This window comes from Orbicella faveolata, unplaced genomic scaffold (assembly GCF_042242905.1).
Source record: "Orbicella faveolata isolate gen_17 unplaced genomic scaffold, um_ofav_v1 contig_14, whole genome shotgun sequence".
In the NCBI taxonomy this organism is placed as follows: Eukaryota; Metazoa; Cnidaria; class Anthozoa; order Scleractinia; family Merulinidae; genus Orbicella; species Orbicella faveolata.
Window position 1 is genome coordinate 9,527,501 of NW_028301541.1, and position 14,526 is coordinate 9,542,026.

At 38.6% G+C, this 14,526-nt stretch overlaps 3 protein-coding genes across 3 annotated transcripts in view; 2 read left to right on the forward strand and 1 right to left on the reverse strand.

The window, feature by feature from the left end:
* LOC149113856 (adenosine receptor A2b-like) overlaps positions 1-1,201 on the reverse strand; it is a 1,650-nt gene extending 449 nt beyond the window's left edge. Inside the window, exon 1 of the mRNA XM_089286500.1 lies at positions 1-1,201. This exon is cut by the window's left edge and continues 449 nt beyond it. Within this exon, the coding sequence (XP_089142626.1) occupies positions 29-1,099 (1,071 nt within the window). The 5' untranslated portion in view covers positions 1,100-1,201 and the 3' untranslated portion in view covers positions 1-28.
* A 4,585-nt stretch (positions 1,202-5,786) lies between these two features.
* LOC110049038 (adenosine receptor A2a-like) lies at positions 5,787-7,477 on the forward strand. Its single transcript, XM_020754803.2, has one exon. It carries the CDS (start codon positions 5,823-5,825, stop codon positions 6,849-6,851), a length of 1,029 nt encoding a protein of 342 aa, XP_020610462.1. The 5' UTR covers positions 5,787-5,822; the 3' UTR covers positions 6,852-7,477.
* A 5,473-nt stretch (positions 7,478-12,950) lies between these two features.
* Positions 12,951-14,009, forward strand: LOC149113857 (adenosine receptor A2b-like). The gene has a single exon (XM_089287693.1). The coding sequence runs from the start codon at positions 12,951-12,953 to the stop codon at positions 14,007-14,009; it is 1,059 nt and encodes a 352-aa protein (XP_089143819.1).
* The last annotated feature ends 517 nt before the right edge of the window (positions 14,010-14,526 follow it).

Below are 14,526 nucleotides of genomic sequence, written 5' to 3' on the forward strand. Positions count from 1 at the left end.
AGTTTACCTTACCGTCTTTTTTTTAAACTCAAATTGTACTCGATGTCATGTTTACAGCTGTACTAACTGTATTAGCTGTATTAGGGGTATTAATCTCGCCTGTATATCCCGACGGGGTAACGCTTTTGCTGTTTTTACTTATTACCACTGCTGTAACATTGGTGTCACTATTTGCCAATTGACAAGTCATTCTTCTTCCAATCGCGACAATTCCTTGACGGATTTGTCGATTCTTCCAAAAGCAGAGGAAGGGATTTGTGCAGGAGTTCAGAAAAGCAAGAGTTTCTGTCCAGCTGTAGTGGTTATAAGTCTTGATGTTCTGCTCCAGAATCTGGTGATAAAGGCTTACTAACAAGACGGGCATGTTAAGCGACAAGTAAACTCCAACGATAAACAAGATATTTCTCGTCAGTTTTAATTCTCTTCGCCTTCGGATGTTTTCGAAAATTGTGCTGTGGCAATGTAATTGACGATGATGCCGACGCAGTATTAAACTGATTCCAATGCTTGCAACTACGGAAACCAGAAGACAGAGAAACCACAAAATCAAATGAATGCCTCTTGATATTTGGTTTATTCCTACCCACTGCAAACTTGTTAATGCAATGTTCAGGACCCAAATAGCGGCCATAGATTTAAGAACACGATTTCCCGAAAAAACGTTATTGTACCTCGCCCGAAGTCGAACTGCTACTAAACGTTCGTAGGAAACGGCACTTAGAGTCATGAAAGAAACCCCGCAACAAATGTAAAACGCATTGGAATACATGACTCTTACGAAGCAAGGGACCGAACGATGCTGGTTTTCCATGAGTCTAAAACAAATGTAACCTGGTTGAACTGTTAGGCCAACAAGCACATCTGAGAGTGCGACACATCCTATTAAGAGATTTGAAGGAGTTCGTAGACGAGAACTGGTAAAGATGGCAACGACGATTAAAGAATTGGATATCACGGCCAAAGGAGAGGCAATAATGTTGATGATGGCAGTCACAAGGTTTACGACAAAGCGTTGTGAAGCTCCGTCGAAATTGGGATCCAGCAAATGAAAACATCTTGCGACAGGTAGAAAGTCCTGAGCTGGTGTTTCATTAGCCATAAATGAAGAAGAATTTTCGCTTTGTCGCCTTTCTGTACTGTAGATGTAAACACAGTATTTGTTCTCGGTTCTGGCAGTTTAGAAAATCTTGGCTTTGAACTCTCCACGTTCAATGTCTTGCTTGCTTTCTGATTTCAAAAGATTGAAAATATCTGCGTTTAACTTTGAGTTGCGCATCGCAATAACATTCTGGGCTGAAACTTGTGACTGCGAAAACAATATTGGAAACATTCCATATCTTGTTTGCGGAGAGATATTACGGTGGATCAACTTCACCGCCTATGAGATGCCTTTTGGCAATCACTGAAACATTATTGTGCCACGCTTCACAATAGGGGTTATATTATAGTTAAACAAACGGACGGGTATTGTCAGACCAAATCATTTCGAGCAAAGAGGATATGTACTTTTGCAAACACGGTAATATTAACCGGGTATTGCGCCTTTTCAGATATGATAGATGTAATTGCCTAACGATCATTATCCCCAAACTTAATTAGTCACAGAGCACATTTCAATTTTCTCTGTTTGTTCTTATGATGTAGTGAAAGCTCCCTTAGAACCTTTTTTTTCTTTTGCAAAAGGAAACCTGAATAAATAAATAAAATAATAAAATAATAAACAAATCTTTTTTTCAATTGCAAAAAAAAATTGGCAAAGCTATTCCAGTTACCGGATGTAAATTTCGGCGAACGTTTAGCTCATTTGACAAAGAAGCTTGTAACATCATTATCAACGTGCATAAGTTCCCTCATATTAATCCATGTTGCTATTTTTACCAGTTCTCGCCTACATTCTACGCCTACTCGGGTTGGTGAGGCCGATTAGGCTTTTAGGAATAGAGTGTGCTAATTTGCCTTAAAGTAAATACATGCACTAGACAAGTAAAATTCAGAAGAAAAAGAGTGAGAAAAAGGACAAATTGGACTAAATTGCAAGGTAGAAATATATCGGTGAATCTAACATTAATGTATATAATAACTACTAAAACCTAAGGTTGCATGCGGACGACTCTGTAAAAATGATGACATTTTGTTCAAGGACCTTAAGGTGTCAGAAATTTTGTTCAAGTACGGGCGCTGAGTATTTTGCTGATGCCTTCAAATTTCATCATCGGATGTTTAACGCTCTCTGACGTCTTTGTTGTTCAAGTAACAGCTCAACTAGCAAGTAAGTCAGGTAACGGCCTTAAACTTATTTACAAGAGTTACCATTTCTAATGACTTTTATCTGTTATTGACTAAAAGGTAGTAGAGCTCAGCAAGTAATGAATGCTACCAATTAAAAGTATCACAAGATCTTCAGCAGAATTAATCCTTATTGGAAAAATGACAAACAGTACTGTCCGTTTTGTCTCTGTTCAAAAGAAGTATATGAATATGTAAAGACGCAGCTTCCCAAAGAGTAATCTTGCCTTCACCTAATTCCGTGCACAATCTTTTCTGCTTCTTAATCTAAAACTCCTGCTTTGAAAACATTTGCGTTTTATTTTTAGCTTTCCTACGTAGATAATGTTTGCCTTGGCTTCAAGCAATAACCTTTATTAAGAGACTTTAAATCAATACATCGGAAAAGTGTCATATCGAGTTTTTACATGTATCAACCGGTAATTGCGTGATCAAAACTTAACGGTTGTGATTCACATACTCGTTTCACGAGAACAAACCAGAGTCGTTGCAGGTTTCACGCGAAAAATAAGATCGCTGTTTAAATGCGCAACCTTCAACATCGATCTGAATTTAGTCAGTTTTCTCAGAAAAACTCCCATTTAATTTACGATCCACGAAAATGCAACTAAGTAACCACGTTGGAACGGAGTTCATTTGTGTCGTAAAGCCAAAACCAAAGTAATCTCTCCAGCCATAGTTGAGCATGCAGGCAATCCAATCAACCAATCGAAACTGGCACTATGTGCGTGTACATGAGGCGAAGCGTGGGAGCGAGCTTCGATTGTTTTTCATTATACTTCTGAGTGGATGTACTGTACATGACGTACTTTTCGAGACTCAAATAAAAACTGCTGTAACCGTACCGCTGCAGTCAATCATTTTTATAATGTCAGATGTATTTACCTTACCCAGTGCAATTGGTTAATCCCAAAATAAACTGCTCGTATTCCTTCAAGACTATCATTTGAAACGTTTAACTGTTGATCGAACTGCATCTGCAAACCGCCCAAGTTAAATCAACTTTCCTTTAACGTTGAGTTGTTCAAAAAGGGATTCTCAAGTTGTAACGGTTTTAATTAATCCTTACTCCAATTAGTGGTCACTTCAAGAGTAAGTCAAGAGAGCAAGACAGTTCTTTTTAATTATTTCGAAACTTAGGAATAAGACATCGACAAACACGACCTGCTGCCACACGTGACGAGTTTTCATCTTCTTTGTCAAGATGGAGCGGTAGCCATCATCATCACCATCAGTCCTCATCACGCCATCGGACGCATAAGGCCTTTAGAGTGGTAGTAAATGCACTTTTTTCGCGCCTTTACTCAACGTGAACCTTGGCTTGTACGTACATGTTGCACTGTTTAATGAAAACTCTGTCAGTCAATAATTATATCCCCACCAAATAGTGAATTAGACTTTACTGGAGGTCTTACAATTCCCGTCAACGTGATCTATTTTGGCGCTGGTAGGGAGTTTTAGTAACCACGACGCGACGTCGAATGAATTTTTATTTTAATGCAAGACATATAGTATCTATCTATACGTCCTTACTAATGATTTATTTGGGGCTGTAACTCGATTCTCTTAAAATGTGTCATTCGGTCCAAATTTCGAACTCTGTGATGTATGCAGTTTTCGTCAAATTAGGTGAGGTAACCTTTTTTTGCATTGTTCTGTCGGAAATGGGAGTTTGTCTGCATGCACATCAAAGATTCTATTACGGCCTTAAGTCACCTCCCCTGTCATATAGTAAATTGACTTCTTCCGTTGTTATTTTTTCATCGAAAGGCTGGAAATCGAGCCATCCAGGTCAGTCATCCGAAATAAAATCGCCGTACAAGGGTACACAATTTAACCGGTTCTTATTTGTTGTTATTGTTATTGCTCCGGTGTAAAGTGCTTTGTGGAAACTTTTGTAGCCTGTTCTCATCACCCAAGCATTTCGCAGCATAACACGTGATAAGCATTTTAGTGGAAGATACGCCAAACGCAAAATAACGTATTCTACCACGTTTCCAAACACCAAGCATCGAGAAGAGTGTTGGAAATATGACCCGTAGCGGAGTATTTCTGACGAACTTCGAGGTGTTTAATTTGGGAATGCGATGAAACACTGCCTCGAGTGTTGTTGATATTATCTTCTCAATCAAAACTAAAACTAAGGAGAAACTGGAGAAATGGAATCGTAACAATGTGTAGTAATTTGGATTAGATATCTAAACAAAGCCATGGCCATGAATTCCTTGTTTAACTGACTTGAATTATTAATGCTTTTTTTTAATCTGTGCCATTTTTTTCCCTTGGGTTGCTGCTTGCGCTGCTTGCGCTGGAAGGAGATTGTCTTGCTTCCATACTGAGTATATATTTGCTATTGAAGGAGATTGTCGACTCGCAGAGGCGATCTGATCTCCAAATTGCTGGATACGAGTCATAAACAGCCCATTAATAGCGTCGCTCTTATTCCTCGTTTCTCTTAAGATAACTGTAAAAAAGGAGTTCGATAGACTGGTAAAAATTATTTTTGTCTCGTCAAAGTACTCAAAGTTGTTTGCTTTGCTAAAATTTTGAAACCTCCGGGGTAGAACTTGAGCTTTTTTGAAGATTGTCGAAATTTTGGCAATTCGCAAAAATTTGGCAAGTATTTAAAACTGTCGGTCGTGCTTATTTTACGTTAGGTGTTGTCAGATTTTTCCCTTGAACAAACAAAATTCGCTCTAGCGCAATCCGCCCCACACGAAAGAGTAAAAATTAAGTAAAATTAAAAAAAAGTAAATAAACTTCAAATTTAAACTATAGGTAAACAGTCAAATCGGAACATGAGATGAAGCCACGCAGAGAGCAGTTCACAATGGCATTTATTTCATCTTGACAAGAGTGTCACATCCACTGCGGCGGTGCAAGCCGGATGCGATGATATTTTTTTTTTCCATTTTTTGCGATGATCAAATTAAAAACAGTTATCTGATTTTTCAATAGAAAAAAAAAAGCTTTTTCCGGACTTTTGCCACTAATTGTACCCTTATAATTCATTGGGGTCCGCCTTTTGGAAAACGCAGCGAGATATATTTCTCACCGAGTGTGCTTGCTTGCTACAGTTTAAAGCTTAACTGTCAGTTTAATACTAAAGAAGATGCACATGTCGAAGAGAATTTCCGTGAGCCGTGAGTAACAAAGATCACACTTGTCAAAGTGACACATCTACCATTTCCGAAAGAAGGAAATAAGGTTGCTAAAGGGTTTTGAAAAAGAAATAACCACTGATCGCCTTTTTGTGTCTCAGTTAAGAGAAAAATAGTAACAAGTTCTGATTCACCATTATAGTTATCCATGAAACGTGATCTGGAAACACATATCCTACTGATGTATATTGTTAATGCTTCAGAAAGGTCAATTGTTCAACGCCAATGTTGTAAGGATCAAATTTAAATAGCAGATGTTTTCCAAGCAAAACACTTCGAAATAAGAAGGGAGGGTTTCAGTGACAGACTTATTTTGCCTCAAGACCCAATGGTATAAATTCCAAGTGCCACATTATATAAACTGTAGAGGAAGCAATGGCTGCAGATAACACCTCCATGCAGGATCGTTTGTTTGTCACATCATGTTTCCATTTGCCGGATCCCGATTTCGACAAAGTTTCAGAACGTCTCACCATGAACCTTGTAACCGCTATCATCAACATTATTGCCTCTCCTTTCGCAGTGATATCCAATTCTTTAATTGTCTTTGCCATCTTCACCACTTCTCGTCTACGAACGCCCTCAAACCTTTTCATCGGATGCCTTGCTCTCTCAGATGTCTTTGTGGGCCTGGCAGTCCAACCATCTTACATTTGCTTTAGGCTCATGGAAAACCAGCATCGTTCGGTCCCTTGCTTTGTAAGAGTTATATATTCTAATTCTTTCTTTGTTTGTTGTGGAGTGTCCTTCATGACTCTAAGCGCTGTGACTTACGAGCGTTTTGTGGCCGTTCGACTTCGAACGAGGTATAACGACGTGTTTACAGGAAAACGCGTTCTTAAGTTTATGGCAGCCATTTGGATCCTGAATATCTTATTAACAAGTCTGCAGTGGGCAGGAATAAACCAAATCTCAAGAGAGATTCATTTCGTCTTGTGGCTTCTCTGTCTTCTTGTTTCCGTGGTTGCAAGCATTGGAATCAGTTTGATTCTGCGTCGACACCATCGTCAATTACACTGCCACAGCACAATTTTCGAAAATATCCGAAAACAAAGAGAATTGAACCGAACAAGAAATATCTCATTTATCGTTGGGGTTTACTTGTTGCTTAACATGCCTCTTTTGTTCATAAAACTGTATCGCCATATTTTGAAACAGGACATCAAGACTTATAACCATTACAGCTGGACAGAAACTCTTGCTTTTCTTAATTCATGTACGAATCCGTTTCTCTGTTACTGGAAGGGCCGTCGAATTCGACAAGCAGTTATAGCGATACCAGAGAGAATTAGCCGTCACTTGTTGATTAGCAATGAAAGAATGCATAGTACTAAATGCAACAGTAATAGCGCCAGGCATATGGTGAATACAGAGGAGGTGACAGTGGCTGTGCGATCAATGTAAATGCAACAAGCAAAAGATTCCGGGCGCTTATATCGACAATCTTCGATTTGAAAAAAAAAAAAAAATCAGCAACATCAAAACGCTCCAAAAAAGCTCGAAAACTGTAAATGTGATTCAAAAATTCAAATTGTAAATTTGAGATTCTCTGCTCTTTGAAGTATGGTTGCCATGGAAAAACACAATTGTCAAACAATTGATACTCTTTTATTTATCTGAAAATGGAAGAAAACAGGTTTGACCACTGCAGCTTTACAGCTGTTAAACGTATGGACGTTTGGAATCAGCTTCCCCTCTAAAGTCCAGGGTAAATCATAACGAGCCAGACGTTCTTAGCAACCAAAAAACAGACCTGGGATCCCGTGGAGATGTAGAACTTTTAGTCCTACATCTCCACGGGATATCCAGTGTCTTGCAACATTCCAGTGTAATCATATCCCTGTCGGTGATCGTTTATGTTCCACAAAACGCGACAAGTTTTGCACGAATGTGTCATAATCCTGAAGTGTGAAATTATATTTACTGTAACACAATTCCATCGTGTCAGAAAGATACAAAACATTTTAATAGTCGGCGATTCGGGAAATCGCGTGACTGACGTGAAGAATTTGGATTAAAAGAAAAAATAACGTTGAAACAATGTGTTTTCTAGGTTGGGGCGCAAACGCCAGTTTAAAACTTAGACTTTTCGATACATTTCTTACTCTTGTAAAGCTACGGAGCACGTATAGATGAAACGTTTTCGCTAATCTCAGTTATCACTGTTATTCACTAAGCGAGGGGACTATGCCCAGCAGCCCAGAAATGCTCGAGAGTCAGAAATGTTCTCAGATTTTCCACGGAAAGCCTGATTGAAACCTGTTTAGGGTATTCTCTGTATACATGTTTGTTGCTTAGCGATTCCAAAAATAATCTGAATTTTCTAGTATTCGAATTCGAAGATCATGTGCACCGACACTTTGAAAATCAGTTAATGTTATGGGCAGTCAGGAAATTATCTCAACAATTATGACAAAGCTCTCAAGAGCGATAGAAATCTCGAGTACATAATGTAATTCTTTACGAGAAATGCCGAGCGATTCTGGAAACAGCACGACGGAAAAATCACTATCACGATTTTGTTACATATCCCGAAGCGCTCAGCAACTGTATTGCATGGACTTCGGCCTGGATGAACCAGAAAGGATATGTAACATGTTCCTATAATGTCACGCACGACGGAAAAATAACCATGGAGATTTTGTTACATATCCTGAAGCACTCAGCAACTGTATTGCATGGACTTCAGCCTGGGTGAACCAGAAAAGGATATGTAACATGTTCCTATAATGTCACGCACGACGGAAAAATCACTATCACGATTTTGTTACATATCTCGAAGCGCTCAGCAACTGTATTGCATCGACTTCAGCCTGGATGAACCAGAAAGGATATGTAACATGTTCCTATAATGTCACGCACGACGGAAAAATCACTATCACGATTTTGTTACATATCTCGAAGCGCTCAGCAACTGTATTGCATGGACTTCAGCCTGGGTGAACCAGAAAAGGATATGTAACATGTTCCTATAATGTCACGCACGACGGAAAAATCACTATCACGATTTTGTTACATATCTCGAAGCGCTCAGCAACTGTATTACATGGACTTCAGCCTGGATGAACCAGAAAGGATATGTAACATGTTCCTATAATGTCACGCGCGACGGAAAAATCACTATCACGATTTTGTTACATATCCCGAAGCGCTCAGCAACTGTATTGCATGGACTTCAGCCTGGGTGAACCAGAAAGGATATGTAACATGTCCCTATAATGTCACGCACGACGGAAAATCACTATTACGATTTTGTTACATATTCTGAAGCACTCAGCAACTGTATTGCATGGACTTCAGCCTGGATGAACCAGAAAAGGATACGTAACATGTTCCTATAATGTCACGCGCAAGGGAAAAATGACGATTTTGTTGTTGTTTTTTGTGTCCTATAGTGTCACGCATTACTGAAAAATTATGTGGTTTTTGTAACATTTTAGTAGCTCTCTATTCCCCATACAATCTAAAAGCATGACAATGGGTGTAAGTTATGATATAAATAAAATATTAATCGCAAGACTTAACTTGGTGCGTTTGACTTGTTGAGTTTTGAAGCTGTTGTCTCGATTCGATGCTCTGGGAGGTTGGTCACGGGCAGCGCAAGCTGAAAACACTTTCTGGTTCTCTCCGTCGTTCTTGGGTGAATGAATTCATGTATAAATCAATCGTGGCTCGCGGTTTCGTTTGGTTTTCAAGAACTGTTTTATGGTTTAAGCGAAAACCAATCCAAATGTATAGTCAGGGCAGCTCTTTTGTTTCCCTTCCCGTGAAAAAAAAACCCACGCGCCTTCTTTAACTCCTCGAGGCAAATTCGATTGGAAACTGGCTCAATTTCGCACAAATGCGTCAGAGAGACACCATATCCTCCAACTCAGAGGCACATCTCGTTTTGTGCCCGTTTTCAACGACCGATGACGGGTTCATTCGAAGTCGAAGTCTTTTTTATATATGACCGCCCAATATTCCCGCGTTATGAAAATTTATTATAAAATATCAATTGTGTGGCCAGATCATATCTGAAAATAACCAGGTTACCTTTGTACACAATTACTCTCGCTGAAAGCAATTATCGCTAACCACAATAGAACCGCAAAAGTCTTGCGATGACAACAACCTAACAGATAAATGACATCACCCCATGGCAACCGGACCTGGCGAATTTTTGAGCTTCCGGTTAGCTCTGGCTCGTGATGCAGTCGAACTTGTATACATCGGCCCTGAATGATGTGATCACTTTAATATATATATTTAGCGGCCAGTTGTCAAAGTCGCGCGTTTTTGTCCATACAAACATTGTATTTGTTACCTATATTAAGACTGGTTAAAATATCAAACATAGGACTGCTAAAAGGTGGGCGCGACCCCTAATAGAGGTGCTACCTTAATTTAGTTACCAAATAATATATAGATTTAGCTAAGCTTAAAACTGAGCCCGATTAAGCTAACCCAGGATAAGCGAGAATTTTGATTTGAGTTTTGTAACTTGGCGGTAAGGTTTTCTGTTTTTATTGTATGGCCTTCTCTTTTGAGTTTGAATGATCTCAAACTACACAAAACAAAAGCAGTGAGATGCATTTGTATACAAGACCAATTATACTTTGGTTTGACAGGTGTCAATTGACCATAACATGGACGTCCAATTTCAAAGAAATACGCTATAAACGAAGGCTGCACGTCTCTGTCAGCCTATTAGCTGAAACATGGCCACCGCCATCTTGCCCGCTTCGCCGCCGCCGCCGCCGTCGCCGTCGTGCGTACGCACCCACAAGCGATACCTCTAGTCATGATAACCGTGGGAAAGTCAATTCATGGTTTTCCTTTTCTTTCCTATATGAGTATGGACTCCGCTTGGCGGTCTTTTGGGCCACCGGAGCTCCGCTATTATGCGGCCACCATTGAGGGAATACCTAAAGCCACATGTTATTTTACTTAGAGGTAACTAATTTATAATCTTACTGTATATTTTAGAATTTTTATTGTAGCGAGTTTATTTTGTAAGTAATGTTATCCCTATAATTAATGCATTGTAATTAATTTTACACGTCCCCACAAGCTTTGAGCTTTAAATCTTATCGTGTTTAAATAAAGGATGGCTGGTTTGCAGTATCACGCCATCAAAAATAAAAATCATAACCATTCAATCAATTTAGTCAAGAAGCTGGGATATGAAAGATGATTGATATATAAACAAGCTCGCCAAGATTGAGGTTTGTGCAGTTTTTCATTCTCCCGTTAATTGGAGAAGTGTGTCACTCAAATTTATGGAGCTTTGTATGAAGTCGCCATGTTTGTGCCCCTCAGAGGGACACAAACATGGTGGCCGTAAAGTAACAGAAACATCTGTCATCGAGTTTTGCCATTGAAACGAAAAGTTACTACTCTAGAGCTCCGAAACATCGAAATTAACATTTTTTATAGAGCAACAACTGTTTAGTTAGCAAAAACTTGAGCAATTACCCATGTTTTTGACTACTCGAGAACCTTATCGGGCTGCCATTTTAATGTCACACAAGGCATAAACTTGGAAATTCAAACGTGCCCTATTTCAAAATGAGGAACCCTGTCGAGCTTAAATGCTGCAAAACGTCAAGTTATTAGAGGGTCTTCAATCTGTTGAAACTAAAACTTCAGAAGGATTGGTAATTTCTTATTTTGAAAAATGATGACGTCACATGAAAAGCGGCAATATGTATGTATGTATGTATGTATGTATGTATGTATGTATGTATGTATGTATGTATGTATGTGAAAGGGATAAAACTGTAGAGTTTATTTAAGTTCTACCTAGAATTTGTGTTGAGTTAGTCAGTTCAAATGTATAGTTCATGTAAAGAGCACAAAAATAAAGTAAATAAATTTGTACTTCCTTTATTATTTACTTCTCCTTACATAACGAATATTTAGAAGAGCAGTTTCTCCCTCCCTCTTTCACGACAAATCTCTAGCTAGCTTTTTATCTCCCGGGTAAATTAACATTGGCTTTCCTAGTTTCCCTTGTGATCGAAACCGACGTAAGAGTTTCTTTAAATCATGTCGAATTCCTTTTTGATGCGTCTAGCAGAAAATTGAATGTAAGAAAGGGGGTTATTAATTTAATTTTTCGCATGGAACGTGGATCGTGAATTCAAAGGGAATTCTACAAAAAGAAATTCTTGTTAATGTTAAGAGGTGCTAAATGGCATTTCAATGGGAATTTTAATTTCTCGCGTAAAACCTACAGTGACTTTGTTTTGTTCTCGCTTTGCCAAGCTTTGATCACGAAATTACCAGATGGTAAAAATTCGATATGACACTTTTCCGATCTATTGATTTAACGATTAAATGGCTCAGAAAGGTTTTTACTTGGGGTAACAGAAATATTATGTTGTAAGGCCGAAATTAAAAAGCGGGTGTTTTCAAAGCAAGAGTTTTAAATTAGGAAGCAGAAAAGACCTAGCACGGAATTAGGTAAAAGCACTAATTCCATTGCTTTTTAGGAGACTGCGTCTGTATATAGTCATATACTTCTTTTGGACTGAGGCAAAAACGAAAATGTTTTCTCATTTTCACCTAATGATAATTCTGCAAGATCTTTCTTTTTTTTAATATTGCCACTATTGTGTCAGTATCCATAACTTGCTGAGCTCAAGTGGAATTCTTGTCTACATGAGATAAAAATCATTAGAAATGATAACTCTTTCATAGCAGGGAGCCAACATACTGGTTTTAAATGAGTGTAAGGTCGTTGACCCACGATGCTAGTTAAGTTGTTACTTACCCAACAAAGACATTGCCAAATGTTCTAATACTTAGTCGAAATTTGCATCCGGTAAGTGGAAACATGACAATGGCCTTACCTATTTGTCTCGCAATTGAAAGAAAAGACATTTAATTTAATTTTTTTTTCTTTTTCAGTGCTTAAATTAAAACAATAATAATAATAATAATAAAAAATAACAAATGGGCAAACTTGAAGTGTGCTCTGTGACTAATTAATTTTGGGGATAATGCTCGATAACGCAGTTAGATCTATCATGTCTGAAAGAAGCAATACCCGGTTAACATTAACGTGTTTGCAAGAGGACATTTCCGCCCTTCCTGAAATAATTTGGTTTGACAATTCCGACTTTTGTTAAAGTAATATAGCGACCATTTCAGAGTGAAGCATGGCACATTTATGCATATTTGAGAGATTGCTAAGCAGCATCTCGCAAGCGGTGAGGTCGACTCACCATAATACTTATCAGTAAACAAAACACGGGACATTTCCAATATCTTGTTTTCGCAGCGTGAACGAATTTCAACCGAACCGTACCGTTGAACCCAACCACACGTTATTGCGCTGTACAAATCAAAGAAAAAAGGCGACATTTTTGAAGCAAAATACTTTAAAATCAGAAGAAAGCGAGGCATCGAATGTGAAGAGTTCAAGGGCAAGGCTGTCTCCTCTACGAGAACCGCAAACAAATTCTGCGTATACATCTTTAAGACGGCGCCACTGAAAGCGAAAATTCTTTCTCATTTATGGCTAATGACACATTAGCTCAGGACTTTCTACCTGTCGCAACATGTTTTCACTTCCCGGATTCCAATTTCGACGGAGCTTCACAACGCTTCGCCATAAACCTTGTAACCGCCATCATCAACATTATTGCCTCTCCTTTGGCCGTGATATCCAATTCTTTAATCGTCATAGCCATCTTTACCAGTTCTCGTCTACGAACGCCTTCAAATCTTTTAATAGGATGTCTTGCTCTGTCAGATGTGCTTGTTGGCCTAACAGTTCAACCAGGTTACATTTGGTTTAGACTCGTGGAAAACCAGCATCGTTCGGTTCCTTGCTTTGTAAGAGTCATGTATTCCAATGCGTTTTACATTTGTTGCGGTGTGGCCTTCATGACTCTAAGTGCCGTTTCCTACGAACGTTTAGTAGCAGTTAGACTTCGAGCGAGGTACAACGACGTTTTTTCGGGAAATCGTGTTTTTAAATTTATGGCGGTTATTTGGGTCCTAAACGTCGCATTAACAAGTTTGCAGTGGGCAGGGATAAATAAGATTTCGAGAGGCATTCATTTGATCTTGTGGTTTCTGTGTCTTCTGGTTTCCGTGGTTGCAAGTATAACGATCTGTTTTATTCTTCGTGCACATCATCGTCAATTACTTTCCCAAAGTACCATCTCCGAAAGCATTCGAAGACAAAGAGAATTGAAGCTAACAAGAAATATCTCATGTATCGTTGGAGTTTACTTGTTGCTTAACCTGCCCGTCTTGTTGGTAAGCCTTTATCACCAGATTCTGGAGCAGGACATCAAGACTTATAACCACTACAGCTGGACAGAAACTCTTGCTTTTCTGAACTCATGCACAAATCCATTGCTCTGTTTTTGGAAGAATCGACAAATCCGTCAAGGAATTGTCGCGATTGGAAGAAGAATAACTTGTCAGTTAGCAAATAGTGACGAAAATGTTACAGCAGCGGTAATAAATAAAAACAGCAAAAGTGTTAAACTGTCGAGATATACATATACAGGGGAGATTAATACAGCTAATACAGCCGAAAACATAACAACGAGTTCAATTTGAGATAATAAAACAAATTATTTACGTAAATCCTTTACAAAAGTAGCATAGTCTTTTTTTTTTTCAAATTGCAGAAACTATACGATGAGTAACGTGCCATTTATTAATTTACACTATCACATCTTTGCAGGGACTCGCTTCTGACGGACTCAATTAAACAATGCGTAATTTTGGTTATTTGTGATCATTTCTGATGTCCATTTCCGATGTTCCAAGTACCAATCAGGTATCGACCTTAACAAAACTACACAAAGTTTTAAGACACATAATTATCGTGGGAAGAGGTTGATATGCGGAGAATATGTTCTTTTTCCGATGTTCACGCTTGACATACAATGACTACTATGAGAGATTTAGTTCAACAGAGATAGAGAATTCTTTAATTAGTAAAGTATGGAAAATTTCCATACATATATTGGGAAATCCAATATTTAGATGATCTTGGCAGTCTTCTTTTCCTCCCGTGCTACCTAAATTTTTTGAGCAGATGCTTTGAATGAGTTAAAGTACTAGTACAAAT

What these genes read in the sequence shown, in the direction of transcription:
- LOC110049038 (XM_020754803.2), top strand. Translation starts at nt 5,823, where the DNA reads ATGGCTGCAGATAACACCTCCATGCAGGATCGTTTGTTTGTCACATCA.
- LOC149113857 (XM_089287693.1), top strand. Translation starts at nt 12,951, where the DNA reads ATGGCTAATGACACATTAGCTCAGGACTTTCTACCTGTCGCAACATGT.